The sequence below is a fragment of the Ostrinia furnacalis genome, unplaced genomic scaffold, assembly GCF_004193835.3.
Source record: "Ostrinia furnacalis isolate ACB-3 unplaced genomic scaffold, ASM419383v2 OfSCF0780, whole genome shotgun sequence".
Lineage (NCBI taxonomy): Eukaryota > Metazoa > Arthropoda > Insecta > Lepidoptera > Crambidae > Ostrinia > Ostrinia furnacalis.
Window position 1 is genome coordinate 71,102 of NW_021131019.1, and position 27,567 is coordinate 98,668.

General features: G+C 35.6%; 2 protein-coding genes across 2 annotated transcripts in view; one reads left to right on the plus strand and one right to left on the minus strand.

Annotated features, from left to right (window-relative positions):
* osa (trithorax group protein osa) overlaps positions 1 to 12,523 on the minus strand; it is a 49,356-nt gene extending 36,833 nt beyond the window's left edge. Inside the window, exon 1 of the mRNA XM_028300690.1 lies at positions 11,312 to 12,523. Within this exon, the coding sequence (XP_028156491.1) occupies positions 11,312 to 11,863 (552 nt within the window). The 5' untranslated portion in view covers positions 11,864 to 12,523. The remainder of the gene's footprint in view (positions 1 to 11,311) is intronic.
* LOC114350051 (organic cation transporter protein-like) lies at positions 707 to 26,338 on the plus strand. The gene is made up of 3 exons (XM_028300689.1): positions 707 to 963; positions 22,422 to 22,533; positions 24,447 to 26,338. The coding sequence occupies exons 1-3, from the start codon at positions 921 to 923 to the stop codon at positions 25,933 to 25,935; spliced, it is 1,644 nt and encodes a 547-aa protein (XP_028156490.1). The 5' UTR covers positions 707 to 920; the 3' UTR covers positions 25,936 to 26,338.
* Positions 26,339 to 27,567: the final 1,229 nt, after the last annotated feature.

The window sequence follows — 27,567 nt, forward strand, 5'->3', positions numbered from 1 at the left end:
ACGATCACGTATGTAAAAAAATAAAATAGAATACTTATGTTCATAAATTCCCGTATGTAGAGCAAAGAAAAACAAAAGGACACTTTAATAAGGTCAAAATTACTAATTAAAGATTCTATATTAAGAGTGAAAAGAGAGTAGCCGTCATGGAAGCTGTCCAAGTCTCTGAAACATGGAAAAAAACAAACATCATTTTGCGAAAATTTTAAACGGACGAAAAGAAATAAATATAACACCAAACTGTGTACCTATTTATAAATCATTTACTAAACAATTTGTATTTCATAATTGATACTATTAGCTCTTGTAAGTTTTTCTACTTAATTGAATTTAAACACTACTTAGCTTTAATTAAGTAGAATGTTGTGGTGAAACCACCCCACGCATGAATTAACACAAAATGTATAGGTGGAAAGTTAGGTAGGTAACGATATTACAATAAGTGCATTGCTTTGATTAAAAAATAAGTAATTTATTAAGTAAAATTCGAAGAATCAAGAAAAGGAAATTCCGGAGAAGTAAAATATCATAAACTATTGAACCTTTGCATACTTTTAGACACATTCGGAAAATTTAGTAACCCTAGTTTTCCTAAGCAAAAGGTTAGGCACGCGACGAAAGGTAGAGAAATGCAAGTGCTAAGCCCACATGCGCTGTCGCTGCGCGGGCGACGCTCGGCAGGTACGGCCAATGAAGATAAGAGGTTACATGTTTTTTTTCGCGCGATTGCGGTAACCGACCGCGGTGTCGGCGCCACGACCCACCATCCATTCGCTCCTCCGCCGCCAGACCGGCACGCACGCCGCCGCTCGCCCGTACCAAACGTGGTCGCGCGCTAAAATCCCTAACATCAATGGTGCTTGTGAACTTTACAGAATTTCGGAAACAGGAACAAAACAACACCACGCACCCTCACAATCATGGACAAGGACAGAGCATTAGAGGATATGATGGGGAAACTCGGTAAGTACCAAACATATGGAACCTCACACTGTCAGGCACTTTTACATTTTACACGAGTTCTTTTGGTCGATTTGAAATGCGAAGCTTACGCGCCGCTAGCTTTTGGCCCGGTTAAATACGACTTGTCTTGCCTTGAGGCATGAATATCTAATTAATCGACTCTACTTAGTAGTATGTAAAACTTCGATTACTTCACTTTTGCGTTTCCGTTCCCGGTTAACTTAACTGCTTAATTATTTACCTGTCAATTACTTCTATCAATGAATTTGATAACAAAATACGTGGAAAGCCTAAAAAATATTTGCATTAGATCTACATATTTTTACAAACAATAATTTAAGACTGACACTTATTTATAACTTTTTCCTTCCCATATTCGCTCTGAGAACTAATTATGTGAAACAAAAAACTTTGAAAGCGAAACACGTGATAACAGACTTCGACTCAGTTGCCAAAAAACACTTCTTGTTTCGTAATATGTTGACAAATCCACTTATTTTCTTTCATAAAACATCCTCGAAAATCGATTGTGCTGTAGCCACTCACTGTGTAATGTAATTAACCGTAATAATTACCCAACAAAATACTTGATATCAACTTCGTGTAAGGTTTCCTTGAAGGTTTTATTGCTGGGCTCTTCACACAGCGGTTACGTGCCCTCTAAAGAAAGTTATGTATAATTGCCAATTTACACACAAAATTTAGTAATCGCTGTAGTCTTTTTCAGGAAAATCTATTCAAACTCTACAGTTAACAAAAGCAAAAAGTGCTTAAACAATCGAGTACTATTCAAACTTTTTACATTATTGTTTTCGATATGAAATCCAATACTGCCTTTGAAAGTAGGTATCTATTACAATTTATAAAATCGTAATTTATATTTGGCATTTGTGATAAGAGTGAACCCTCTGATTTAAATACAAACTGTTGAACTCTATCATCTAAGTTATCATCAGTATCTATTTATACATTTGTATAGAATGTAATAACAAACCGAATGTTAATCAGTATTTATTTGACATAATTATATCATATTATTCACGTTCTATTATTATGTATGTAATTATTTTCCAAATGTGCTTAGTTAAGTATTATTAATTTCTTAAAAGTCTTTATCTTACGTACTTACCTATAATATTTTTTCACCGCACACTATTTAGAAAAAAAAATTGGGCTGTAATGATCATTGCGGATATTAGAAAATTAGCGCGTGTACTTACTTAAGTATACAATTAAAGAAAGAGTCGTCTTAATGCGTTGAATTTGTCCCGATTACATTTATTTGTAATTATAAATGATTAGTTAATCCCGCTGGTTGTGTATAAACAGTGAATTCTATTGTTACGTTAATCAAATGTACATAATTTTCTTTGCAACCTTGCAGCCATTATTACGCAATTTAACGTGACATAAGTACTTTTATTAGTCCCTATAACTGTTGCGTGAGCGATAAATAAATAAATCGTATTGATATTATTTCAGTATTTACGCGCTAATAGGTAACCGGTTTTTAAATAATACATATTTTTTATTAACTGGCCCAAATATACTCGTATAATATGGTAATCAATAAACCAGATAATCTTCGTGGGTTTATAAAAACAGACATAATTTCCCGACTCTACCTTACTAGACTGTATCAATTTTTTAAACATTTAAATAAACACATTGTTTCCAATGCGTCTTTTAATACTTTTAAACGATTTTGGTTCAAGGGTCAGCCAATGACTTATCCAACTGAACAACGTAGGTAGAGATTAGAGTTACCATTTAGTTAACCAAAGCGTATCAACGTGTAAAGTAACAAAAAGAGGAGGATATAGGGAATAATAAACGAGTAGGTATAATTATATTTAGCCCGTTAAAACATTTTAATATGGCACGTCATATCGTATTAGGAATAGGTAAGTCCTACATAAGTATAACCAGGTAACCGCAATTCATCAAAAGATGTTATTTATATAATTAGCTGAACATTTTAAAATATATGTACCTATAAACTTACTAAGAGCACGGTAAACACACCTTTAATACTAGAGGTACCTATAGCTAAGTACACAAGATTTTTTTTTACATTATAGGCACCGTCCTTGAAAGGTCAACCCCTGTAAAAGACACCACTTACATCATTGTCTACGTAGATACCTATAGCGGTAGACCTTGTCGTTTCTTAAACGAGTTCCGATGTTAATGATGTTGAAATTTAATCTCACTTAAAACTATATTATTTCCATATTTTATTTATGTTTAGATAAATAAGTTTTTATCGTTATACATAAAACATATCTATGCAAAAATTAAATTAAGCGGAATATTACTGATCTTGTTTTGAAATTAACATTAAGATAATGTAGCTGCGTGCATATTTTATACCTACCTGTTAAATAAGTAAGCCTAGGCGCAGACCACCGACTTTTAGTTTGGGGCCCGATTTTAATTTGTATGAAGAATCGACCGACACCAAATCGGTGTAATGTGCGCACTTTCATACATTTCCATACTGATTAATAGCCCGCCCGACTCAACTATCGGCCGACAAAAAGTAGGTGGTCTGCGCCTCCTTTTTTGGGGAAAAAATGCATTGAATTGCATACCTACCCTATGGGGCTAACTGTAATTAAAATGCACTTTCCATAAATGTCAATTTGTACGTGTTGAATTTTCACAACTGGTATGTTACACTAAACCAGTGGTTCTTAAACTTTAAGTCATGAGGGACTATTTTACCAAATTTCTGTCTTGTCAGGGACCACCCCATAATCATAATCGGTCAAAAGTAGACCAGTTTGATTGCAAAAATCAGTTAAAAGTGGTTTTACCCAAGGTGTGCAAGTAGGTACACTTCGTGGACCACTTGGAATGCCTCCAGGGACCACCAGTGATCCGCGGACCACCGGTTAAGAACCACTGCACTAAACTAATGTTAATACACTTGACACACTCATGATAACCTAAGTAGTAAAAGATCGCGATTTTTCCGTTGTGAGTTCATTTCCGGCTTGTAGGTAACTGGTATTTTTTTTACAAAATTTAGATTTGTGAAAAAAAAAGCTAATAACTATGTACGTACACACAGCGATTACTTACTAGGGTAGGTGACATTGAGATGCCTATTGGAAAACCACTCCCTGAAATCGCCTGAGAATGATGTCATTGTGTGCACTTCACACACAGTATTGCCCACATTCTCACCCTTAGCATTGAGACACACTTAAAAGTAACTTGGCACAGTTCTCCGTAACTAATATGATTGTAGATCGTATGATGCGTAGAAATCACAAAACACAGTGGAATCAAAGCCAACAAACGAGCCAGTGTTGTACCTAAAGTATTCTATGTTAATGTATTCCAACTAACGGTGTGCCGGCTAAATGCACCTTATTAGACGTTCAATGCATTCCATCCACAGCAAATAATACGCTTTACTTTAGTTTATTTGTTAAGTAGGATCATAAATAATTTTAGGACGCATTTTAGGGATAACTACATACTTTAGTCCTTGTTTAAATTGTTATTGTAATAAAAATAAGTGTGTACAAATACTATCTTGAAATTGGAATTACTATACAAATAGCTATACTCCGTTTGTAATCTTATAGGAAAACTATAGGCAGAGCTGACCTAAATACACAGACAAAACATACGCAAACGCATGTTTATGTGTTTACGCAACTTTCTATTTTTATACTTATTCATAAACTTGTCTCAGACGCAAAGGAATATACGACCAATATTAGTTGATCTACTGAATTGATTATGGTTAAAGATATTATGATGATAATGTATCATGAAAGAAGGTTAAGAGCATGTTGCTAGGAATACTCATAAATTAATTTATTGATTGTACATTTAACATAACGTACGGAGACCTAGTTTACATGTTTGCCAACTCGAAACACGAACGTCGTCAACTTGCCGAAAACATTTTGTTTATGGACACGAAGAGCCAAATATCGCAATGCGGGATCATTTAGGTAAACAGGTACCGCATTGTAAAGAGTTCCCAAGCCAAACAATACAATTTATACATTTCGCTGCAACAATATTATCTAATCACCATACTTAGAAACACCCTGACTAAATACCCTTTCTAGTCGACGGTAAGACAAACGGAATAAATTTTAAAAGCTTCGGCTGTATTACAATTGAATGGTCTATTTTAACAATGGTTAACCCACTGAGTTGTTCTTTTTTTCCGAAACTCATTTAAATATCTTCAAGGTTACCCAAATATGGTTAGCAGCTACCAAAGAGATAGCAGCACCTTTCTTTCTAGTTTAATGTGTGTCACATTCGACGTTTTTGTGTCGGTGTCTGTGGGGCAGATAATAATAGCTGTTAATTAAGTGATAACAATCTTACCCAATATTTCATAAGCAATATCTACATTTATCGTCAACGCAAGTGTCATATGCGTTTCATAATTTAAGTCACGCTTAAAGGACGTCAGAATTCCATCATGCCTGTCTATTCCTAGTATTCGTGTCCCTCGATGCGCGGTTTTATTGTTAGAGATAAAAACAATACTTAGACTAACAATAGATGTTGTGACAAATAGAGTACCTAGTCTAGAACGTCTTAATTTCACTCTGTAAAACGCTAGGTACTGTAATGTACAAGTAATGCGAAATCCTTTAGTAAAAATGATGAAAAACGCCTGAAAAGTAACTGAAAATGAAAAAGGTAATGTTAAGTTTCAAAAAAATATGGCTCGTGCAATCTTCAATGCCTGAAAAAAATACATGGAAAGAACTCTACATATAAGATTATTTCAAAGAAGTAGGTAAAATTCCATAAATCTGGTTTTCTGTGTTTGCCTATGAAATTCATAACCTGTGATCTCGTAATGTACACGTAGTGACGATCGTGAGGTCACATGGTGATAAGTGATAAGAGAGTCGAGCGTGAGCGCCGTGATAATAATAAATGTCGTCGCAAGAGTGATGAACTGTTGATAATTAAAAATAAAAATGTCACTTCAATGACACATCACATCCGAGCATTCTTCACTTGTAGAAATTTCATCACGTTCGGTATTATGCAATAGAATAAGACCAGAGCACCTCCCTTAGACTCGATCGTTAATCAGTATGTACCTAGTATCGATATAAACCGTAACGCATTTAATTTCGAACAATATGCTCATGGTCGTTGAATTGATGTAATAAGCATAACACGATTCACAGATTTGAGATATGTATAAAACATTACGGTATGTTTACTATTCATATTCGCAGCCTCTGCGTTGAATAACAGTCAGCTGTTGACTCATTTCGTCGGCCAGTCAAGTTCATTCATATTGTGGACGTGGTAGATTTTATTAACAGATAATGCACGATACAAATGTGCTAAGTTGGTTATTATGGGCGAGGATTGCATCCCGATTTGCAGACGACGCGCTTTCATACATTTTTCAACTTTCCTGTGAAACATTCCTGTGTGATGACTGATGAGCCTGCGCATTAACCAGAGCTTAATAAACTAATCTAAAGTAGGTACTAGTATCAAGTTTGTATTATGTATTCACTATCCAGTCGTAATTGTCAAAGTATTTTGCAATTATGTATTTTGAAAGTACCTAAGTGACTCTACATCCAACCTGCATCACTTTAACAGGAAAATGATAGTACAGTAGCATTAGGGTACTTCTCATTTACACTCAAATTTGATGGTCACACAGTAATAGTTCATAAACGGTATAAGTTAGAACAATAACTTTGAAATNGTGCATAATTTTTTCCGAATCTACAACTAGTTAATAACTACCACACATAACTTGCTTTTCCGTTTTTTAAATACTTAGTTTAGGGTAATTGAATTGAAATTCAAACAAAACTATCAATAATATAGGTACTGATTAAAAACATTCATACAGCATTTGCATCCTGAGCAAAAAACAACTAAATTGATATTAGTGAACAGCTTACAAAAATGAGTGTTTAAGATTGAATATTAGATTTCAAAATTATTAACCTTCATTGGTTGTCAATTTCAAAGGGCAGTGAGCATGTTGGAGGATGCTTGTACCATAAGGACAAGCATCAGAAGCAGGGATGTTATGGATATCCATAACCATAACTGAAACTCTCGGATATCCGAAATAAAAAAATATCCGTAACCGTAACCATAACCGATTCAAAGGTTTCGGATAGTTTCGGATGTAGGCAGAGTCAAGCAAGTCCTTATCCTGATTTAATGATCGCATTTTGAAGTACGAGTTCTTTTCCATAAGATAAAAGCTTTTTTGTGAGACCAAAAGAAGGTGACAGATGCTAAAGAAATCTCTTCTGTACCCATTCTATTCGTAAGGCATGAACTGTGATGGACAACTATTGGAATTTGTATTCTATACTTAGCACAGATAACCGTAATCGTAACCTTATACTAAAACGTTTGTTTTTATTTGTATAGAGAACAATAGTGTCTAGACAAACCTAAAAAGGATTTAGGACGCTATTTGGATCAAATATGTAATTGCTCAATAATGAATAATAAATAAATAAATAAAATAAATAAATAACCGAAACTTTCGGATATCTGAAATAATAAAATATCCATAACTGTATCCATAACCGAAACTACATATCCATAACATCCCTAATCAGAAGCACTGTTGTGCACAATTTTGTTTCATATACGAGGGCTGCACTAAAAGTATCGGGAATGGAATATTTCCACTGTTCCAGTCATATTAAAATCTATTTAATTGCAAACTCCAGGGTTTTAAAAATCGTATACCATTTATTTATTTAAAAAAAGATCCTCGGTCGTATGACAAGGTCTTGTCAAACTTGTTTAGTCGTTGAGAAAATGGAATTGACTCGAGAAAATTCAAGAGCGATGATTTATTATGACTTTTGAAGTGGTTTAACACAAAAACAGTGTGTTGACCGGATGATTTCTGCATTTGGTAATGAAGCCCCATCCAAAACCACAATTTATCGCTGGTTTCCTGAATTTCAACGTGGACGTGTCAAGCTCAGTGATGATCCCCGTCAAGGTCGTCCAAAAACTGCAGTCACCTAAGAAAACGTTGATGCTGTGCGTAAGCTGATTGAAGAAGATCGACATGTGATATACCGCGAAATTCAGGCAACTTTAGACATTGGCATGAGTCAAATACAAATAATCTTGCATGAACAATTAGGTGTAAAAAAGTTGTTTTCCCGATGGATACCGCATTCGCTCTGTGAAGAGCAAAAAGCGGCTCGCGTTACTTGGTGCGTCAGAACTCTCGGGAGATTACATGCAGGATCCTCAAATGCTGTATACAACATCGTATCAGGTGACGAATCATGGATATACGCGTACGAACCCGAAACAAAAAACCAGTCACGAGTTTGGGTGTTCGAAAATGAATTAAAGCCAACAAAAATTGTTCGTTCACGGAGTGTTGCAAAAAAAATGGTGGCCACGTTTGTCTCCAAAACCGGCCATGTTGCGACTATTCCTCTTGGGGGACAAAGAACGGTTAATGCAGATTAGTATGCTAGCATTTGTTTGCCACAGGTCGTTTCTGAACTCCGTAAAGAGAACTGCAACCGCCGCATCATCCTCCATCACGACAATGCGAGTTCTCACACCGCGCACTGAACAAAAGAGTTTTTAGAGCAAGAAAACATAGAATTATTAGTCCATCCGCCGTACAGCCCCGACCTAAGCCCTAATGATTTCTATACTTTCCCTAAAATAAAGAAGAAATTGCGTGGTCAGAGATTTTCATCACCTGAAGAAGCTGTGGAAGCCTACAAAACGGCCATTTTGGAAACCCAAACTTCCGAATGCAATGGTTGCTTCAATGATTGGTTTCGTGTATGGAAAAATGTGTCAAATTTCGCGGAGAATACTTTAAAAAGCAATAAATACATTTTTAAATAGTAATGTTGTTTCACTTCCTTGATTCCCGAAATTTTCAGTGCCGCCCTCGTAATAACATTAATTAGATGGAAAAATTAGCAGACAAGTTATAAAGTTAACATGTTTAGTATTGAAAACTTTAATTTAAATGGACTAAAAGGTCTGTTGCAAGAGGTTGTTGTTGGTCCATGCAAGAGATTTCTTATGATCTGATTGTTTATTACCATACTTGTAGTGCTTGGTGAAGCCCCATATAATAGTAAAACTAGTTTACTATGAAAACTTTAAATTAAATGGACTAAAGGTCCATTTAACACTTTTTATTTTATGGATTCTAGTTTTTATATTAATTATAACAATAATAAATAAATGAAATAAAAAAATATTTTTTGCCATTGATTCAATACCACTTCTTTCTGAATTTCCAAAAATTACATAATTTTGGCCCAATCGGATTATCATTTTTTGAAAGGGAACAAGGGGGTGGTAAAGCCTTTGAGTCAGACCAAAATTCACATGTGCGAAGCCATGGGCAAAAGCTAGTTTTAATATTTATAAACAGCTATGAAGTCAGCCTAGATCCCAAGCCTAGTAATTTTGTATGTATGTTACGGTTAATGTGATGAATTGAAAATTATGAATAATCGCCGGTTATTATGAATAATTACCGACAGGCGAGGTAAAAGTGATAAATTAATCACATATCAGTGATTATTTCATAATGTAACCTTAATACTAACAAATATCATAAAAGAGAACATCGGCTCGTGTACAGCGCTCATGTACAGCCTCACATTTTGAACGTTTTGATATCATATATTAATATAATTTGGCAAAATGAGTTTGGACTGTTTCTTGCGTAACATTACTTTGCCATAATGCCTATAACACATTGTTTTGATTTAAAGTGAAAAATAGGTTAAGGTGCGGCGGGGGTGGCCCTTGGGCCACCCCTAAGCCGCCTATTTAGTTTTATACACACATAAATGATCTCATATTAATCACATTTACCAAATCATGAGGTAATTATTAATAATAACCGACGATTATTCATAATTTTCACATTTTAAATCACATTTACCGTAACATGTACAGTACAGTTGACAGCGCATCGGTCAGTCTATGTACATTTGTGGTAATTAGCAACTTCAACGAAATACAATGCCACAGTGTCTCTAGCTAGATGTACCAAGTGGTAGACCTAATCAACAATGCACCACCTGGCAGGTTAAATTACCAGAGTGGATCCCTATTATAGAATCATGGCTGCATCATCAGCCTCATCATCATTATTTCATTACAGGGCTCTACCGTATATTGCCACCACAAGTTAAACTGAATAATTACTTATTCAGTTTTAAGGGCTGATTTTTTCAATCGCTGGTTAACTTTTAACTGAAGAATAAGTTTGGCATATTGACAGTTTCAGTATGGGAAATATGTCAAAATGTCAATTTTATCCTTCAGATAAAAGTTAACAGACAATTGAAAAGTCAGCCCTAAATTGAAAACTAAAAATTTGCAACATGTTGTACCCTATACGGGGTTATTTATTTATTTGTAGCTTTACATTCACATAACAGTTTTATTTAATTAATCTGTATGTCTGTTGTTTATGGGTCCCTGGACCTGGGCAAAAGCCTCAAACAACAAAACAGCAAGGCTCAAGATGTAAAAGAAACATAGGACAGCTGAAGAAAAGATATGGGGTCGTTTAATCTGCAGGAGTAGGAGTATGGTCTCTTATTTACCATACATAAATGGAGTATTTATGCTGCACTCCCCAGATGCTGGCCGGACAGGGGTTTGGGAGGCCAATGCTCTCATATTTTGTCCTTATATCATTCGCAGAAAGATTGGGATTAATAATAATCTTTGCCAGAACTAAATGCCATAAGGGTCTTGGGCTATTTCTTACTTGCTAACCATCAGGGTGACTGGCTATGAATGTGAGACTGATGGTAACATTGGAAGAATTCCCATGGGGTGAAAACAGAATAATATTATGGCTCTGGCTTTTCAATCGGGATGAATAGGATTCGGATCTCTCAAGAGGCTTTAATAAATTAAATGGCATAGATTCATATTTTGAACTCTATTGTTTATGATCCTAGGACTGTTGTATTTATTCATTCAGGGAGAATGGAAAATTTAATACTTTTAATGTATAAAGGATAAATAAAGGATGGTTGGACCTCAAATATAATTGAAACTATAAACAGATTGGAAATAACAAACATTGTGATTTAAATCGCTTCGAAAACTATTGTTTGTCAATGAGAAATGCACAGGAACTAATCTCAGAAGACTCCAGTAACCAACACTAACAAAAATATTATTCAATTTACTTTTTAACAATAATAACAGAATGCAGCCTATCCAAAATGTAATCTATTCATTTCAATGTTTTGTTCATTTGTTCTAGCTAGTGTAACTTGTAATTCATAGATTTGTTATTGTTATTGAATTGAAGTATCAGAAATGGACTTACTGTTGAATTTCTGTAAGGGCTTCCTTGGGGATTGTACGGTGGCATGGGCCGTGGCGGCGGCGGCCAGCCGGGCGCCGGGCCGTAGCCCGCCGGCGGCTGCTCATAGCTGTTGGGGTATCTGTGCGGCGGCGCCCCGCTCGACTGTAGCAGCGAGTTGAGCGTCGGCGTGGGGCCCGGCGCCTGCGACACCTGCCCCGGGAAGAAGCGCGGGCCCTGCTGCGGAGGCGGCCGCGGTTTGCCGGGAAAACCGGGCCGCGCGGAATAATAAGGATCTGCTCCTTCTGGGTAACGATACTGGCCGTATTGATCCGGCACCGGACGCTCTCCCGTCCTGTCGTGCCCCGGCGCCTCGCCACCGTCGCGCGGCTGCCCCGGATCGGCCGACATAGGCGATTTACTCTTTGTGTTCACGACGCCATCGGGCGGGACGCGCCCAATGGACTTGTCGGTCCCGTTTTGTAATAGAGCGTTCCGAGATTCACTGAGCTGCTCCGTTGGACTCTGCTCTACGTTCGCTTCGCTTCGCTGAGACTCAGCCTGCGTCGCAGCCATGTTCGGCTGGTAGCGAGCGACCGTCCCTGCGTTGACGATCGACCGGCTCGCTTACGTTACATCGAAATCGTGCGTCGGATAGCAAAATCGCGACGCGGACACTTCCATCACTAATAAACAAATTAACTGCGCACTAATTGTAACGCGAAACGGACGAATAATCGTTCACAGAACCACACACATCGATCACATATCTACACCATTGGCGTAAACGAGGTTAGGGAAAAGGTTACATATCTAGCAGGCGCTTTTGTCACGCTATAACAGAACATTTCATATCACTTTCACGTAAATATCACAATAAGTTCGATCACTTACAATAAAACTCATTCCCGGTTAGAATTATGATTGGAATACTCGAAAACAGAACAATAGAATCACGAAACTTCCAAAATTATTGGCGTCCGCCATTAAACGGACTTGGAAATTCTACGGCGCTTGTCGACGCTTTTGCCTATGTTCACTTCGGTTATAAAAAACAAAAGTGTTGGAACGGAGTATTCAGATAGCAGCGTCCATTTAGAATATATTAGGCCACCTTTCTATAATATTTGAATACTGTACATTACTATAAAATTACAGAAATTATTAGAAAAGGTACCAAAAATTATCTGTGCATGTTTACATTTTTGTACTATCGCGACCACGTAGTTACTACAGTTTTACCAACATTACAGAGAATAAAATGTGACAAGTTCCGGTGGCGCCAATGCATTTGCTCCTATGTTCACACATAATCGGGTTGAAAATAAAGTTATTTTTTGTTAAATAAGTCCACTTTTGGGTTTTAAAAAAGGATTATAATACTATTTTTCATTAAATTTAAAATTTAGTTACTTTTTGGATAAGTTTTTACTCATTAAAAATTTATTTTCGCTAATTTCTGTTTATAGCGAGTCGCAGCTACACGCGATTTAAAAAGTGACGAGGTGATATCAATGCCCGTGGATTTTTTAAATTTAACAAACTTCAAACTGAATGTTGTGTAGTTCGAAAGAGGCGTCAGAATACCCAACCCTTTCCAAATTTTTTTGACTCAGTATTCTTTGAACTAATTCTGCTGCTAAAAGCGATCTCTTATATTTTTCAACCTTTTGTCGGTTTATTGCCGTTGTCCCCACCAAGCTTATCCCCCAAGGGGAGAAAGCGGGAATTTAATTTATTAATAAAAAAAATGATAAATTTTAATTCCTCCCACCAGTGGGGAACACGCGCACCCAGCTTTAAGTATAACATCCTATCCTACTAATATTACAAATGCGAAAGTTTGTCTGGATGTCTGGATGTTTGTTACTCTTTCACGCAAAAACTAATGAAAGGATTTTGATGAAACTTTGCAGTAATCTTGTTTATAACCCAGAATAACATATAGGCTATAATTTATGACGATCTGTGACAAACTAAATTTAATGCGGGTGGAGTCGCGGGCAAAAGCTAGTTCAAGATGTAAATCATCGGCTTCAAAAATGGTGGCTCTGCTCTAGAGCATTAGACGAATGCAAGGCATCAGCGCAACAAGACCGACAAAATAAATCTTTGCTTGTTTTTATGGCGTTTACTCATAATTAAACTTTCGTTGCACGACAAATTTTAATTTCGGTTCTATATTGGCTCACATAAAATTCTAAATCCTATTCTTTGTCTTACTACCGATTTGTGTTCATAATAATCTCTCTTCATAATTTTATTTTTCATACTTTTTTTGTTCATACATTTTTGTTACTACCATCGGAGCTCATAACAGTTAGTAATCATAATTTTTTTATCAATACTGTTACTACCAAGAACCATTTAAAATACATAATTTTTGTTTTCAGATCTTTTTTCTTCATAACATTCATTGATCATATTATTTTAATTAATAATGTTGTTACTAAGAACATACTTCAACTTATAATCTTGTTGTTCAGAATAATTTACTTTATAACAGACATACCTACTCGTATCTTTAAAAAAATCATATACAGGGTGTCCCAAAAACAATGGATAACCCTATAACCATCGATAGGCCTCGCCATGGTCTCCCTAACGTCCAATTTTGACCCCAGTAAAAATATCACCGTTTTCAAGATTTTTAAGTTTTTGTGCATTTTTAGAAAATTGCCACCTGCGATTACTTTTTCTCATGCCATTTCTACAAATAAGGATACTTTTCAATCTAGTTTTTTTCCTTATCACAAGGGATAGTTGGGCTATCAAAAGAAAAGATTAAAGTTCAACAAACTGGTTTAAAAGTTTGAAAATTTTAAGAAATTGCAGAGAAGAAAGAAAAATTAATTCATTTTCTTGCACTTTTGATCAGCCATCGTGTAAAAAAAATGTAGGAAGACCATCGTGCCCATTACACTTACACATGCATGAAAAATTTCAGCTCAATGGGAAACCGGGAAGTTGGTCAATTTTAAGTTGCAAGATTTGCCTACACCAGACATGTGAAAGTAAATAAAAGCTTGCAATAATAATAAAATACGAGGCCCAAATAAAAAATATATTTTTGTTGAGGGACTGATAATCAGTAAGAGTTCTTTTTTATTGAGGTTCTAAATCCGTTTTTTGCTTCTTTAGCATTTCAGAATGCCACCAGTGTCACCCTTAAAACCAATTGCGTAGAATCTTGTAACTTAGTAGATGAGTTAATCGGTAAAATTGTATCTTGTATTTAAGTAGGTACCTATTTATATTATATTATTGCTATTTATCTATGAAAATAAGACAAAATATGTGTTATCCCATCAAAAACAATACTTGTCAAAAAAACCAAGTCTCGCAACTCAGTTGTTCTACGGTAAAAAGTTGTGAGATCCATGTAATACCAAGTCCAGGCCAGGAAATCTTTAACGTTTTACATAAATATATTGACTTGGCCATCGCACTAAATAATTTAATTTACACGTGTTTTCATGCGATGGCCAAGTCAATATTTTATGTAAAACGTTAAAGATTTCCTGGCCTGGACTTGGTATTACATGGATCTCACAACTTTTTACCGTAGAACAACTGAGTTGCGAGACTTGGTTTTTTTGACAAGTATTGTTTTTGATGGGATTATAAACACTTAAGAGTCATTTACAGTAGTAAAGTTTGAAAAAAATATTGCTGTGAAATACAGAATCACTTTCGTGGCATCAAAAAATTCAAAACGTTAAAGCTTCCAAACGAGACTCACTATTTGACTGATTTACTGAGAATACAATCTTCACATCAAGCGCTACAATTTTTGTTTACAAAAAGTTCAAATAAGTTAGAAATAAAATTCGCCACGAAGGTGACGATGAGAACCGTGGCGATGAGAAATACCCATTATCATTATTTATGTGACAGTTCTAAAACATCGATCAATTCACCAAAATATAAACATTGATGGATTTGACGTCTGATTTCCATAAGTTTGATTAAAATTATCAGGAACGCCAAGTCAAAATTATCTAACTATAGTGATTCATTGAAAACACGGGCCAACTGATGCTATGAAGTATCTACTAAATAAGAATATTATATTACTTATAATATTATATTATTTTATTCATAAAAAAAGTTACGCTGAACTAATCTTAATAATAGCATGACTTTCTAAGATGTGTGATACATTTTATGTATAAATTAATGAAAAGTCGAAACATACCCTTCATTTGAATACAAATGTAGGTTCATGTAGGTCTACCTACATCATTATAAGAAAATTGTTCATAAGCACGCAGAAAACAAAATTGAAAACTGCCGTAAATGAAAGCCCCTTTCAATTAGGTACAAACAGTAATGTTTAACGTCTAGGTTGAGTAATAGTTATCTTCTTTTTGTGATTGTTTAATCGCATTCGCATTGTATTTACTTATTATCTCGACCGTCAGCAGAGACTTGGTGATATCGGTTGCTGTAGTTTGTTGCTAAGCGAGTAAATAATATATAATAACTTAAATCATTACATCACGATGTATAAATATATACCTATACCTATCTCCATATTCATAATAGTTTTCTCGTTATGTCCCTACTTCATCTGTACGTTGTAACTCATTAGTCAGTTGAATAGGTATCTACCATCTACTTTTTAACTTTTGTCATTATAGTCTACCTAGTTGACATTGCTTTCCATATTTACTTACTCACCTACTTGATTTTTAACAACGTAGTATTACCAGTATTACCTTCAATGGGTAAAAAACATCTGAAATTGGTCTGAAAGTCGAAGTAATTAACAAGTCAGTGCATACTAATGACACTTATGTACTTAAAATGTAAATATTACTCAATGGCCATGTATTTAGATAAAGCACCTATTCGTAATTAGGCAATTCACTATCTTAATTCCACAACACAGTAAGTTTAGATAGTATCGACCTAATTATATTTTTGAGTTATTTCATGAGATAGCATTCCCTAAAACTACATTATGTAGGTAACAATAACAGCAATTCAAAATTGCATGCACATAAATTTATTTATCTACGCACTTCGGAATTGCAATTCATCTTAAATATTCAGCAGCTGAAAACAAAAGTGTCTCCAATACCGAATGCCAGACTAGCTCATTGTCCTTCAGATGTCAACCCGTGTATTATTCATGAACAAAACTGTTCGAAAATAAACTACCTATCTGACGAAGTGGAGAATGACGTCCGTCAGTTTTCTTCTTGCTACGTAATCGCATCACACTTGTCTCGTGACTCCGGACGGAGTCAGCCATTTTGGAGGTGTGTCCTCTTTCACACCTTTCCAGTGAAGTTAATATGAGCCTTAAATATTTAACATCGACATAATACAAGGCATAGGGTGTTAGAAATATATGCAGTAACTTTTTAATTAGGAAAAAATCTTCAGTTTCACAATTATCAAAGTTATCACATTTTACTCAAATATTAAGTTTCCTAATTAAAAACAAATGATATCGAATTTAGGTTCTTAATCTTAAGAATACAGGGTGTACCCTGTATTCTTCTACGATGGTCGTACCACCAACAAGTGTCCTTGACCCAATTCGCAATGTCCTGAAAGCAGTCAATACTTTTCGATACACTCGCGAAATTAAAGTGCCGAAGGTCGACTTGTTTTCAGTGTTCTTACGTTATGACACAAAATTACCTACAGTCGTACGAGTATGACGGCAGCGTAATTTGTTTTAATTAGTTTACGGACAAATGAGCACATCAATGGCCTATCGGTTGTCTAACTTATTTGAAATACTAAATAAAATAAAAAAACCTAGGCTAGGACTCGTAGTCGCTTCGCTACGGCCATAAATAAATAACGTATGAACTTGCAGACGTGCAATGTGAATCTTTATCGAATCGATTTCTAGCAGCATCCGCCAACTTAAAACATATGAGGTAATAGCCATAAGAAATAAATCATCCTTTCTTCATGTAAAATTACTCTAAAGTATTTAAATTAAAATATTTGTTTTTATTACAACATATCAAACACGCGCTACATTTAATCAAAATACGCATGCTACTGGCCTTAAGAAGAAATGATTAGTTTAAATAATATTCATACATTGGGGTCGCATTCCTGGCCCTTTGCCAGTTAATGCGTTTTAACGTAAAATAAACGGTTTCGTGTTTGCGTCCGATTTTAGAAATAAACTCTATAACTTACGGTTTTAAGGTCACTTTACAATGCTCTACAATGCATCTTACACTGAAGAATACTTAATGCTCACATGCCCCTGATACCGTGTTGTTATTGCAGTATTACTTCTGTTGAGTAAACAGATGTATATCATCATCATTTATTACCTTGCGTTTACTGTCCATAAATATGGAATCGTTTCTAGTTAAAGCCGTATTTTAATATCATGAATGCGAAAGTAACTCAGGTACCTAAGGGATAGTTTTGTATTCCAGACAAAAACAAAGGAATTATGTAACTTAGTTTTAATTCAGTTTTAAGAGGAGAAAACGCTCGCGATAAAGTGTTTCTTTGACATATCGAAATTCACGCGAGGGAAGTCTTAAAATTCTTACTACTTAGTAGTTATAATTCTCAGTTCGTCGTACCTTGCACTTAGTGAGTACCGGAGTACTCGTAACAAATAATGATTATGCCACATGATGAGTGCTTACACACTTACATTGATAAGTGCTGTACTTAAATGAAGTTTACTTTAAATTATAACGATATATCAAACAAGTTCAATAAACTAGCTGCTGATATTATTTTTATCTTAATTATATTATATTATTATATACATAATGAACTAAACTGACATACTCGTAAAATATTGCACTTATATAAAATTAATAAAAATTGCACTTAATACAAAAACGCTAATCAATCGATATCTAGGGTTGCTACCTCATGATAGAAGAATAATAAAGCTGAGTTGCACCAACTTCCTTCAACCGTAACTAACTTTGCCAAATGATGGTTAATGACCGGTGTTTTTTGTATGGAGTTAGATATACTTTTGACGTGTGTTCAAACTGTTCAAGTTGAAGTCAGATGCTGCAAACCAGCCTAAGTTTACTATGAAGTTGCATTCGGTAATTGGGCCTTCAAATAACAATTTGCCAATAATAGTAACAAGACGTTTACCTACTAAAAATTGCCAGGACTGTTTGGACAGTGAAGTACCACTAATTTGCAATGGCGAATTGCGTAAAGTGGATGATTGATGTAAATGATAGTCTGCCGGTGCAGCTTCTGACCTCAGAGAATACTTAATGCTACAAGTGCCACAGGCTGTAGGAGGCTCACAAGTATACTTAATTTCATTGATAGTTTCTTGACTTTCTCCGCTTACTAAGTTAACTTTTACAGCAGGCCAATCAATTTAAGCTGCATATCAAGTATGCGAAATTGCCTCTACATTATGTAAAATCAATCACATCTGTCTATTAACGCCTTCTCGTTGGTTAATCAACCTTATAGTTTGCTTGTCCAATCCCATGTTTAGTACAAAATATGTTATACTTATTAATAAAATCTATGCTATTTTTGAGGAATAGGCACTCAGAGTTAGCTAAAGTTTTCATCACATTATACCCACCTATCACTATTCATTCGAATACCTACTTAAGTATAAGATTAAATGATGTATCTAACGTTTGACTCTGTATCGAATTCGCCAAAACATTTGTTAATATTTTGTAAATTAAAAATAGAAAGGTATCCGACTTAGTTAAATTATCTTTTGGATTAAATTATGAAAAATCTAAATAAATAAATAATACACTTAACTTAAAATGACTTAAAAACTAAAATTTAAAAATTACTAATGATAAAAACTATTTACATAATTTGCTTTTTAAAAAAATAAAACCGACTTCAAATGCGTGAACACAAAAAAAAACTAAAAATTAAAAATATTGCGTATAAAAAAGTTCGACCCCAATTTTCCACCCTTGGGGGTGAAATATTTTCTTCAAATTCGCATGAAACCACCCTTTTGATAATACCTATTCAACAAAAAAATTATCGTTCAAATTGATTTATAATCGGCGGAGATATTGCGTATAAAAAAGTTCATCCCCAATTTTCCACCCTTGGGGGTTGTTTTTTCTATTATTAAATTTAAATGGGACCACCCTTGAGATATTACCTATACGCCGAAAAAAGATTTGTTCTAATCGGTTCATAATTGGCGGAGTTATCGCGTAACAAACATAGAAAAAAAAAACATACGGGTCGAATTGAGAACCTCCTCCTTTTTTTTTTGAAGTCGGTTGAAAATAAAAAATACTTCACCCCCAGCGCCGCAGTCAGGAATCGTGCCCAAAAGGCTGGCAGCATTGCCACGTTGAATGGCCAGGCTAATTCTCTAAAATAGAAATATAATAAAATATACGCATTAATGAAAAATGTATGCACTACCATAGATTTAATTAAATCAATGTCATAAATAAGATTATTTCTAAGCGTGTGCGCAGTTATTGGATTGATGTGTCATTCCCACCATCTTAACGATGTTTCACTTCGCCGCCTGCGCACTGATTATGTCTATAATTACATTCAACAACTCATTAATTCATTCATCAAGGTTCGACTCTTGTTCATCTCTACATTGTCTTTTGCTTAAAAAGACAGTTTTTATTTGTTTTTTTTTTAGATTAGATAATATGATTTATCACAACATCGATTTGATAATATAGAACAATGATAAAAATTATCATAATAGATCCTTTCCCGGGAATCGAGCTATCTCTATATCATCAAAATCGATTCAGTGTTCTAGGCGTGAAAGCGTGATCGACAGAATTACTTCGGCATTTATAATCTACAGGGTGTTTGGTAAATGGGTATATGAGCCGACACTAGCCCATGTTAACGTGGGCATATAAATGGTATGGTGAAGTCAGAAATTTGATATCATCATTTTAATTTTTTTAATTTTCATACAAAATAAATTTTATAAAATCCGATTTATATGAAAATTAAAATAATTAAAATGAAGATATCAATTTTCTGACTTCACCATACCATTTATATGCCCATGTTGACATAGGCTAGTGTCGGCTCATATACCCATTTACCTAACACCCTGTATGTATACTAATATGAAGCCACGATAGCCGAACGGTGAAGGGGTCGGACTGGCCGACTCGTGATCCGGGGAACGCGGGTTCGGTCCCCGCCGCCGCTCGACTATTGTGGTGAGCTCACTCGTGACACAAGCATATTTAGCTTAGTACGAGGGGCTAACGGGAGTATTAGTAATTTGTGTAATAACAAATTACTAATAATCTTTTTAAAAAAAAAAAAAAAAAAAAATTATAAATGCGAAAGTAACTCTGTCTGTCTGTCTTGCTTTCACGCCTAAACTATTGAATCGATTTTGATTAAATTTGGCATAAAGATAGTTTGAGTCCCGGGAAAGGACATAGGATAGTTTTTATCCTGGTTTTTTAAACAGGAACGCGCGCGATAAAGTTTTTCTGTGACAGACAAAATTCCACGCGGGCGAAGCCGCGGGCGGAAAACTAGTACTTAATAAATTATTAAGTAAGGATTAATAATAATATTAGCCGCCTGTAAGAGCCATTAAGTTAACCAGTTATCACAGGATCGCGTCTAAGCAAGCAATCAATGTTTTATCGATGTGTGTTATCGGTCACCTCATTATTTATATCGGGGTTACATACAAACATCTGTGTCAACACAAGCCGTGTGACGTTCTATTGATATTTGTCTGTTCTGCGATAGTCTTAACTACAAAGTTTTCAACGATATTATAATAATTTCTTCAATATAACTAAACTTGGACATTGGACATGGAATTCTCCACGTTTTTATTTAATTTGTAATTTATATTCGTAAATATTTAAGTATGCATCTTTTCCCTGTTTTATGTAATGTCGTACAAAATTAATTAACAAACTAAAGACAAATAATACTTATTAAAATATGCTTAGATTCTTATTAGCTAAATATCACTATGCAATTCAGATTTTGTTAATCTTTGATTATATTTTTTATATGCTTGTAAATGTGCAATGAAGTATGTATTGAACGACTAAATATATTTTCGGGTTTAGGTATTAGTGCTTGCATTTTATTATTTCTCACTTTACTTATACCTACTCGTACTTATTAAGTACACTGTACAACCAAGCTTAAAGTACAATAAACTTTGGTGTGAAAGGTTATCATTGAAAATACTTAAGTGCTGTTTAATTCCTTTTGAAGATTGTGTAAATGAACTTATAAGTAGAAAAGGAAATATAAAATCCAAAGATTACTGAATTAGGGAGAGTTGCAGCACTTGCAGCAACTTACTTTTTACGGTAACTATAGTATAACCATAAACGATGTTTTTTGTATGGAGTATGACAGATTATATTGACACTTGTTAAAGTTAAAGTAAGATGGCGCACGCAACCCAGCCTTAAAGTGCAATCCAGTGGGTCTAGACAAAGTGCACATTTTAATCGCAAACCAGTCGTAAAGTGGTCGAAAAGTCTTTTTTTTGGCGGATTCGCTTTTCGATTCGATCAAAATGTGTACTTTGTCTAGACCCCCAGCATTTACATGCCAAAATTGACAGATTGAATGCACCTTTGGGTCTAGACAAAGTGCAAATTATGATCGCAAACCAGTCGAAAAGAGGTCGAAAAGCCCCTATTTTGTATGGAGTTTTGACAGATTCGATTTTCGATTCGATCAAAAAGTGCGTTTTGTCTAGGGAGGCTTTAGTCCTTTAAATCACGCGATGACATTGATAGCAAGTTGACCATATCGCCCTCGAAATTATACTTTGTAATCTCACGAGTTTCGTGATATTGTGAAGTTTCCTTAAACGTTTAGGTTATTTCAACGATATTCAAATGTAAATTAAACCTCTATTTAATTTGTCTGATTCACAGTTTGGAAACGCACCGCGCGTCAAATACTCTATTCATTACCAAAAAATATTTATAGCTATATTTGTCTGTTGAGTTTTAAAGTGTCTAAATCACTATCTCTACGGTTTCCGAATTCTGGCTGTTTTTTTAAGCTACTGTCAACCAAATGTAAATTCTGAGCATCGTGATAAGATAATACTGTATGCTTATCTGTTTGTCGGATACCATAGGCAGTTCTCTGTACAAAAGATGTGAAAAGATTATTTTTTCGATTTCAGGGGACTTCGGGCGGTACCAATGTTTCCAGTTCCTCCTTCACATCCTAGCAGCCATGACAGCTGGGATGCACATGCTCTCACTGGTCACTGTCGCCGCGGTACCTGAACATAGGTATGTAATGAGTGAAACTTCTGGTCAATGTCATAAACATGGATTGTGGTACAGCGAAATTTATAGGTACACAAAGCTTCACCAACATAAAGTACCTCACATTACGAATACGTTTCTTTCTGTTTGATAACAGCAGCTGATTTTAGGATTTTACTGAATATTGTTATGCATTTCTTTATGTTTGAAACTTTGTGTACAACAAAATAACTGTAGCTCAAAGAAGTTTTATAAAAATACAAATTAATAAACTTATTTACTAAAGTGGAATAGTGACCAATTAATTTATGGTTACATTTTCCTTGATCCTCAGTAATAATATAATAGTATTTGCTGTATTCATACAACACACATGCGGTTGTTAATACATTTTAAATAAGATTATTTTCCTGCGACTCTACATTTTCCTTTGGGCTACAGTTGACTCATTTGAAAACAAGATTATATGACACTTGTAATATCTACCCATCTAAAATTGGTTCTCAGGTTTCTTACGATGCATGTGCATGTAGGTATGAACATTAAATGGGCATTGAAGGGATATGGACACCTATGAATAATGTTTCGTCTATTTGTCTTTATGTAGAGCGTTATGATATTATCATAACCTATTGTGTAACATTAGTGTCACTGAACTCTGTTACGAATTTGTCACACTACTGTTCTTCAGACTTTTGATACTTTTGTAATTGCTTAACAATTGAAATATTTAAATAAAAATTTAAGTCATCAAAAGTTTGAACCTTATGTAATACCTATACTTAGGTACTTATCAAATGTATTTTTTTCCAAAATCTATAAGGTGCAAAAGGGGATGCTTTCTACTGCTTTTACGGTAGCGCGTACGGTTTTGCTTGGTTCGGGTACGAGGGTACTACAGATTCTTCATTATTATGGATACGGCTTTGGTATACCTACCCCAGTATGAGACAGTGATATTGTATGGTGCTACTAGGGTAAACGTAAGTACATCTTTGTAAATTAAATTTACAAACCATTCGCTTGTAATTTGCCTTATTTTTACAGTAGGCTCCGGCCAACTGATAAAGTTTAAAGCTAGGTGTTATACATCTATCAACTAACAACATGTTATATGAGCCCTCAGTAGGTTAATAATCCAAGGCCTTATCATGTAAGCGATGTCAAATAAAATATTGTGCTAGTAATATACACCTTAAATTATTATCTTTAGTAGAATATGCGCAACAGATTCGATATATATCCATTGAATATGTTTGCGATATCTAACCAACACAATCATGTGCGTATACAATCTACATACAACATTTGCAAAACTCACTCATTCGCTTGATCCGTGTACGAGTCCATCGCTTCACGAATGCTCCCCAATAAAAAACATTTGAAGCGAATGCAGTGCAGTGTGGTGTTGTTTACGAACTACATTGCGAATTATAATTATAATAATATCAAATTATTTTTAAATACTTGGCTTAAAGGTAGCTACTATTGCTGATACGATAGGCGAATTTTGGAGCTTTTTTATTAACCGACTTCAACAAAAGGAGGAGGTTCTCAATTCGGTTGTTAGATTATCGCAAGATTATGTGATAAGGCCAAAGCAGGACTAAGTAAGTTACGTAATATGTATGTCCCATTTTTTTCTACGAATATCAAGATGTAGCTATTTTTAACTTACTTGCATGAATTAACTTGCGTTGAATACGCTGTAGTGGAATAGAAGGTTCTTTAAAGCTTACAATTAATTTTCCCCCTTGTATTGTATTTGAAAGTAGATTGTTAAAAGAGCTTGCAATATCCATTACAGTTAACTGCTAATTAATAAGAAATAATACTTAACTAACCAGTATACAATTGTCACGCAAACATTATCACAGCACTTACTAACTTCACTTAATTGGAAACATTTTTTTAATTTAAATTTTAATGTATTTCAGATGTGCCCTGTATGAAGATGCAAACTATACCGAGTCCTGGAACTCTTCTATAGTCCTGGATTCAATTCCCTTGAATGAGCACGGAAAGCTGGATTCATGCAACATTTACGGACCAAATAATACATTGGAAGAGTGCGAGGAATGGGTGTACAATACTCAGTACTTTACCTCATCCCGAGGGATCGAATGGGACTTTGTATGCAGTCGAAGGTGGATGGGAGCGACTGCGCAGACCGCTTACATGTTTGGCGTTGTCGTCGGTTCCCTGGTCCTAGGCCGCGCGTGCGACAAGTTTGGAAGAAAAACCGTTTTCGTCTGGTCTGGGCTACTCCAATTAATATTTGGAGCATCTGTAGCATTCGCCAACGAATACTACACGTTTATCGCGATTCGGTTCTTATACGGAATATTCGGCTCCGGCCCATACATCGCTGGGTTCGTACTAACAATGGAATTGGTCGGGCCGAGCAAACGCACAGTCTGCGGTGTAGTATTTCAAATAATGTTCGCACTGGGAATCATGCTGTTGGCCGCATGGGGATATCTTATAGATAACCGATTCTATCTGCAAATACTTTATGCTTTACACGCAACAATACTGCTTCCTCATTGGTTTGCGATGGACGAATCCCCCAGATGGCTATGGGCCCAGGGTCGCGCTCGCGAATCTGTGGCTATTATCGAGAAGGCGTTGATAATGAACAGGTCAAATGAGAGTGTGGATACTCCACTGTTGGTATCCCACTGTAAAGCCACGTGTGCTAAATACACTGACGAACATTCAGCCGGTACCACGGACCTATTTAAAACACCAAATATGCTCAAAAAAACTTTGATCATTTGCGGCTGCTGGTTTGCCAATTCTGTCGTCTATTACGGTCTGTCTCTTAATACAGGGAAACTCAATGGCAATCCTTACTTTATAATGTTTTTAATGGGTGTTGTAGAGTTGCCAAGCTACGTTATAATCATGTACTTCTTAGATAGAGTCGGTCATAGAGCTCTTATCAGCACAATGATGTTGTTAGGTGGAATATCCTGTTTGGTGGTGGTGGCTCTGCCTCATGGTTCGTCAACTGTGACTGGAGTGGTCATGGTCGGTAAAATGTTTATTTCTGGCTCATATTCAATTATCTATAAGTATTCCGCTGAACTTTTCCCAACTGTAGTGCGCAGTTCTGGCGTGGGTCTCGGCAGTATGTGCGCTAGTATTTCTGGAGCTTTGACTCCATTGATCAGTTTACTTGATACACTGAATCCTAAAATACCAACGATAATTTTCGGATTTCTAGCTCTCTTATCAGGATTTTCTACATTCCTTTTGCCAGAAACAATCGGTCGCGATTTACCGCAATCAATTGAAGATGGCGAAAAGTTCGGTGTTGGAGATACGTGCTTTACTAATTGCAGCGGCCGAAGAATGAGCGACGATTCCGTGGATATTCCTGAAACTATGGTACCACTTGAACCGATCGAAAAAAAAGGATAATGACGTGATCATGACATAAAATGCATTTAATAGTAAAATCTTAAAAGAGTCTAACTATGTAAAGTTAATGTCGAAGGCTGGTTGAAATTAAAGGGAGCAAACAATAATTTTATTGTATGACAAAATTAAATGGCTTGATGACATGATAGTAGATTTAAGTTTAGGTAATAGGTAACTTATCAATTGAGTAATTCTTGTCGTTGTAATGGGTCGTAATAATATTTTCGTGGCTATTACTCTAGTCAGCTGTTATGATGGAATAACCTGTGGATTACGTGCACCTATGTGTACCTAGGTGTCCCCTATATTTAAGAAATGATTCTTAAAGATCGCATTAAAATATTTTCAGATAGGTAAATACAATCATGTTATACCTTACAAAACCATTTCACAAGCTGTACTGTTTTACGAGGGCGGCACTGAAAATTTCGGGAATCAAGGAAGTGAAACAACATTACTATTTAAAAATGTATTTATTGCTTTTTAAAGTATTCTCCGCGAACTTTGACACATTTTTCCATACACGAAACCAATCATTGAAGCAACCATTGCATTCGGAAGTTTGGGTCTCCAAAATGGCCGTTTTGTAGGCTTCCACAGCTTCTTCAGGTGATGAAAATCTCTGACCACGCAATTTATTCTTAATTTTAGGGAAAGTATAGAAATCATTAGGGCTTAGGTCGGGGCTGTACGGCGGATGGACTAATAATCCTATGTTTTCTTGCTCTAAAAACTCTTTTGTTCAGTGCGCGGTGTGAGAACTCGCATTGTCGTGATGGAGGATGATGCGGCGGTTGCAGTTCTCTTTACGGAGTTCAGAAACGACCTGTGGCAAACAAATGCTAGCATACTAATCTGCATTAACCGTTCTTTGTCCCCCAAGAGGAATAGTCGCAACATGGCCGGTTTTGGAGACAAACGTGGCCACCATTTTTTTTGCAACACTCCGTGAACGAACAATTTTTGTTGGCTTTAATTCATTTTCGAACACCCAAACTCGTGACTGGTTTTTTGTTTCGGGTTCGTACGCGTATATCCATGATTCGTCACCTGATACGATGTTGTATACAGCATTTGAGGATCCTGCATGTAATCTCCCGAGAGTTCTGACGCACCAAGTAACGCGAGCCGCTTTTTGCTCTTCACAGAGCGAATGCGGTATCCATCGGGAAAACAACTTTTTTACACCTAATTGTTCATGCAAGATTATTTGTATTTGACTCATGCCAATGTCTAAAGTTGCCTGAATTTCGCGGTATATCACATGTCGATCTTCTTCAATCAGCTTACGCACAGCATCAACGTTTTCTTAGGTGACTGCAGTTTTTGGACGACCTTGACGGGGATCATCACTGAGCTTGACACGTCCACGTTGAAATTCAGGAAACCAGCGATAAATTGTGGTTTTGGATGGGGCTTCATTACCAAATGCAGAAATCATCCGGTCAACACACTGTTTTTGTGTTAAACCACTTCAAAAGTCATAATAAATCATCGCTCTTGAATTTTCTCGAGTCAATTCCATTTTCTCAACGACTAAACAAGTTTGACAAGACCTTGTGATACGACCGAGAATCTTTTTTTAAATAAATAAATGGTATACGATTTTTAAAACCCTGGAGTTTGCAATTA

Excerpts from the sequence above, each read along its gene's own strand:
- LOC114350051 (XM_028300689.1), top strand. The coding sequence starts at position 921 with ATGGACAAGGACAGAGCATTAGAGGATATGATGGGGAAACTCG. Across the intron at positions 964-22,421 it reads GGATATGATGGGGAAACTCG|GGGACTTCGGGCGGTACCAA; the intron begins GTAAGTACCAAA and ends TTTCGATTTCAG. Across the intron at positions 22,534-24,446 it reads GCCGCGGTACCTGAACATAG|ATGTGCCCTGTATGAAGATG; the intron begins GTATGTAATGAG and ends AATGTATTTCAG.